Raw genomic sequence first — 4,203 nt, 5'->3', positions numbered from 1 at the left:
TAATAAAAAAATATTCAGACAAATACATAACAAAAACACCAGGACTTACAAATATATATAACATACAGAAAATTGCACTACTGGGTACTGCACACATTCTACGCAAAACACTTTCAATACAGTAAACATAAGAGCACCACAGCAAACCACAGCACATACCCAAGGCGCACAGAGCTGCGCTCGGTAGTGAAGTGAAAGCACGTTATAAAAATAAAACTACTGAATAATAATAATAATAATAATAATAATAATAACAACAACAACAACAACAACAACAACAATAATAATAATAATAATCATGGATCATGTGAACAGTAAAGGTCGTGCTTATAGTAATTGGTGCGGTGGGAACAGCAATTCAAGATATAGATAAATAGCTGAAGGAGATTGAAACAGAATGCTTGGTAGAGTTTCTATCGAAGTTTGTAGCAAGAACTATCAGGAGGGTTCTAAGCGCTTGAAAGTCTGCTGAAAACTTGTGGATACCTAAGGTTACTGGGAGTAACCCGTTACCCACATAAAAATCCTACCAGGAATAAGACCAAACCTGAGCCAAACCAAAATAACAATAATAATAAATTCTTTTATTCACCACAGGGGCATAGTTGAGGGGGACATTACCTGTGAGAACTGAACGCCGCATCTGTTGTAAACAGTACAGGTACGCTAACCACTATACTAAGGTGAAAGCATAAGTCGGAATGAGAAAACTTAAACTACCTAAGAGTACTGATGAACAATAATTTGTATCTAACTAGCAAACGCACCCGTCCTTTGGACAGTTGAAGTTGCTTTGGTGGTATTTTTTTTACCAAATAGTTGAACTACCGAGAAGGTTTATGAGTAGCACGGCAATATGTGTTTCCGATTAACCTAGGAACAGAAGACCAAACTGAAGGCTGGTTATTGCAGAGGTCGTTGTACTTTAATGATCATAGAATTTATAAGTTTGTAAGCAATGCAAAGTAAAGCTACGGAAGTGTTTTGGGAGTAGAATACGGATAATGACTACAAAATGTAGTTGTTTTACATGAAAGCGAAATTTCTTGTCAGAAACAGCCGCATAAATGGTATAAGGAAATTGAAGGAAGATATTGAAACTTCCCCTCTGCGAGTTTATTTTACTCAACAGTATAGGGAGCTATTTTTTCGGAGAGAAGTATGAATGGAACGTTCAAAAACGGCAATATGATACCTGCTTGAAAAAGCAGAGTTAAAGGAATGTATTTGCTACGTGCCTACAATGTACGACCACTCTGAAATTGACTTCAAGTAACGGAAAATGAAGATATGAAGATTTTGACTTCAGTTCACGAATACTGCTTTGAATCTTTAGCAGTTCGCAGTGAAATGATGTCGCGTTCGAAATATCATAATGGATGAGTGTATAAGCACCCTTAAAGTGAAAGAACGCAACAGTAGGTAAACAAAGGCATTAACAAATAGAGGAGAGGGAAGGGGGCGTCACTTTTCAATAATTCAGAATAGGTAAAAGTAAGCTTGCTAACGTTTAATGCAGTTTAAATATGGAGATAAAGACTATTTGGTATTGGATACTCATCGCGTATAATGTTCCTAGTCAATTTAATCACCGTCGCTGGTGGACAGTCGAAATAAATAAATAGACAAAATCCTTTCACTTTTATAATATTATCTAAACAAGTAATGATACATAATTACAACATATAAATAAATTGTAAATAGAAAAATGTGAAAACCTACTAAAAAATATTCTCTAATGCCAATATACGACCATACAGATTAAAAAAGTATGGAAGACCCTACATACAAAAACTAGGTACGTACAACGAATTAGAGAAAAATCCGTGTAAACCACAGTTTTTCGCGGTTTGTCCATTGATGCGGGAGCTCTGGGCAAAATGTTATAGTACATGATCATCCTTAGGACATAAGTAACGTGTGTGTAAAGTTTGGTGAAAATCGGTCGAGAATTGTGGAAATGTATGCGTTAGTCAATATACGCACACACATATTGTGATTTATATATACTAGAGGATATTGGGCTGTCAGGGAATTATCTATATCTAACATAGAAGAAGACGGGAAAATGTTATAATATCGTTTACGGGAATCGATCACCGTATCTGCTGACCTACCTGTTTGGAATGACACTTGGTCCTACCATAGCGACGCTGTCACAACCAGTTATCAAATTCAACATTCCCACGATAGAAACTCCAGCGTAACAAACGGTCATGAACAATAAACTCCCTCTGGCCGAAAATTTCGCTTTTGATGTCATTAATCCACCTGAAAGTGTTCCACCAGACAACGCAAGCAAGTTGGTGACTCCTGAAATTCGTAAATAGATAAGTAAATAGATGGATGCTTCAGTATAGATGCAGTCCAATGACTGAAAAAAGTTATAGCTAAAAGATTATTATTACAATTCATTTTAAGGTGTAGTTTACAGATTAAGACATATGGTGTTGCTACAGGAGCGGGTGTGGCGGTGTGATAAGAAGTTTGTTCACCTACAACATAGTTCCGGGTTCAGTCCCATTGCGTATTACCTTAGACAAGTGTATTCTACTATAGCATCGGGTCGACTAAAGCCTTGTGAGTGGACTTGGTAGACAGAAACTGTAAGAAGCCCGTCGTATATATATCTATGTATGTGTGTATCTTTGTGTCTGTGTCTGTCTCCAACCACAGCTTGACAACCGGTGTTGGTGTGTTTACATCGGTTCAGCCAAAGGGACCGATAGAATAAGTAGTAGATTTAAAAAGTTAGTACTGAGGTCGATTCGGTCTATCAAAAATCTTCAAGGCAGTGCCCAGCAGGGCTGCAGTTTAAGTCCGCGTTAAGTAAGGTATACAGAATGCTATTTTGAAATGACACTGCTTCTTTCGCTAATAGAACATTTTTACCAAGCCTGCCTGTTTTTTGCATCACAAGTGATTTGGTAATCACTGTTTTTCTGTGCATATCAATAGAGGCTGAATATTTCTAAGAGGATGCCCGCTACTGATGACGCGCTAATGTACTTTTTTTCCTCTGTACTTTTTTTTTAGCCCTATACATCTATACGAGATGTCTTCTCGAATATCACTGTTGTGTGGCTTTCTGTATTATATCCATCTAAAGTCAGACGTACAGGAAAGATAAACTTTAATATTCTAAACAGAAAAAAAAAAGGTTATAAACCACCACTAGGGTGAGCAGAACAAGAGGATCAGTTACATAAATAACTAAGATTGTATGTCATGATAGTGTAATAACATCGAGGGATATGAAGACAGAAAGGGCCTTTGGTTGAGTATTTTGTTATAAGTACGATGGTAGTTGTAACCTTGTTACAAGAGACAGGGTGTGGTTTAAGTTGGGTATTATATAATAGAAGTATGTAAAATCAGGTAAATATGCAATAAAATTTGGGTAATTCAATAATTAAGGGACAGTTTATGAGTTCGTGTATGTAGAGTGTATGTATATATATATATATATATATATATATATATATATATATATATATATATATATTACATATACATATATATATGTTATGTATTCTTTTGTTCTTTATGGGATAATAAACAACTCACTGAAGGCATTGCTATGTTTCTACGTGTTTGCTTTATTTGACATGTTTACAAACCGTGTCTATAGCGGATTGATACACGCTGTGCGTATCTGCCTTAAACACAGTTCATACTGCTTAGTAGATGCGCTTAAGAAAATAGTACTACTAGTGAAGATGTATTCATATATACGTATACCTACGCATGCACATAGATATGAACATATAACAATATAATATATACAAACACACGCAAACATATATACACACAGATATAACTATCTATCTCGCTATATGTACATATCTCCACTCATATGTGTTTGTGCATGTATGTGTGTACGTATGTATGTATGTATTCCTATGACACTGACATGCACTCTCTGTGCAAGACCGTGCCTCAGTAAAGCTGGACTCATGAGTCATCTTCGTAGTCATAAAGCAAGACCGATGATTGACTACCAGGCCGCTGGTGATGATGCTACACATCATCCTAATCATGTCTGTCGGGCATGTGGAAGGGAGTGTGATTCAGCAGGAGGACTTAAACGACACGCAAAGGTACATGGAGCCCAGTTACAACAACAGCCAGCTATTGCCAGTAAAGGTTTTGGATGCCAACTCTGTGCAAGACATTGTAGATCTTTGGCTGGGGTAAAAAGTG

General features: G+C 36.6%; 1 protein-coding gene across 3 annotated transcripts in view; it reads right to left on the bottom strand.

The window, feature by feature from the left end:
* The window catches only part of LOC106869099 (solute carrier organic anion transporter family member 1C1), a 40,312-nt gene that overhangs the window by 12,082 nt on the left and 24,027 nt on the right, over positions 1-4,203 (bottom strand). For all 3 annotated transcript variants that reach the window (XM_014914637.2, XM_014914636.2, XM_052965655.1), the window contains exon 7: positions 2,118-2,313. In XM_014914637.2, the coding sequence (XP_014770123.1) occupies positions 2,118-2,313 (196 nt within the window). The remainder of the gene's footprint in view (positions 1-2,117; positions 2,314-4,203) is intronic.

Source organism: Octopus bimaculoides, chromosome 2 (assembly GCF_001194135.2).
Source record: "Octopus bimaculoides isolate UCB-OBI-ISO-001 chromosome 2, ASM119413v2, whole genome shotgun sequence".
In the NCBI taxonomy this organism is placed as follows: Eukaryota; Metazoa; Mollusca; class Cephalopoda; order Octopoda; family Octopodidae; genus Octopus; species Octopus bimaculoides.
This window is presented reverse-complemented; position numbering and strand designations above follow the sequence as displayed.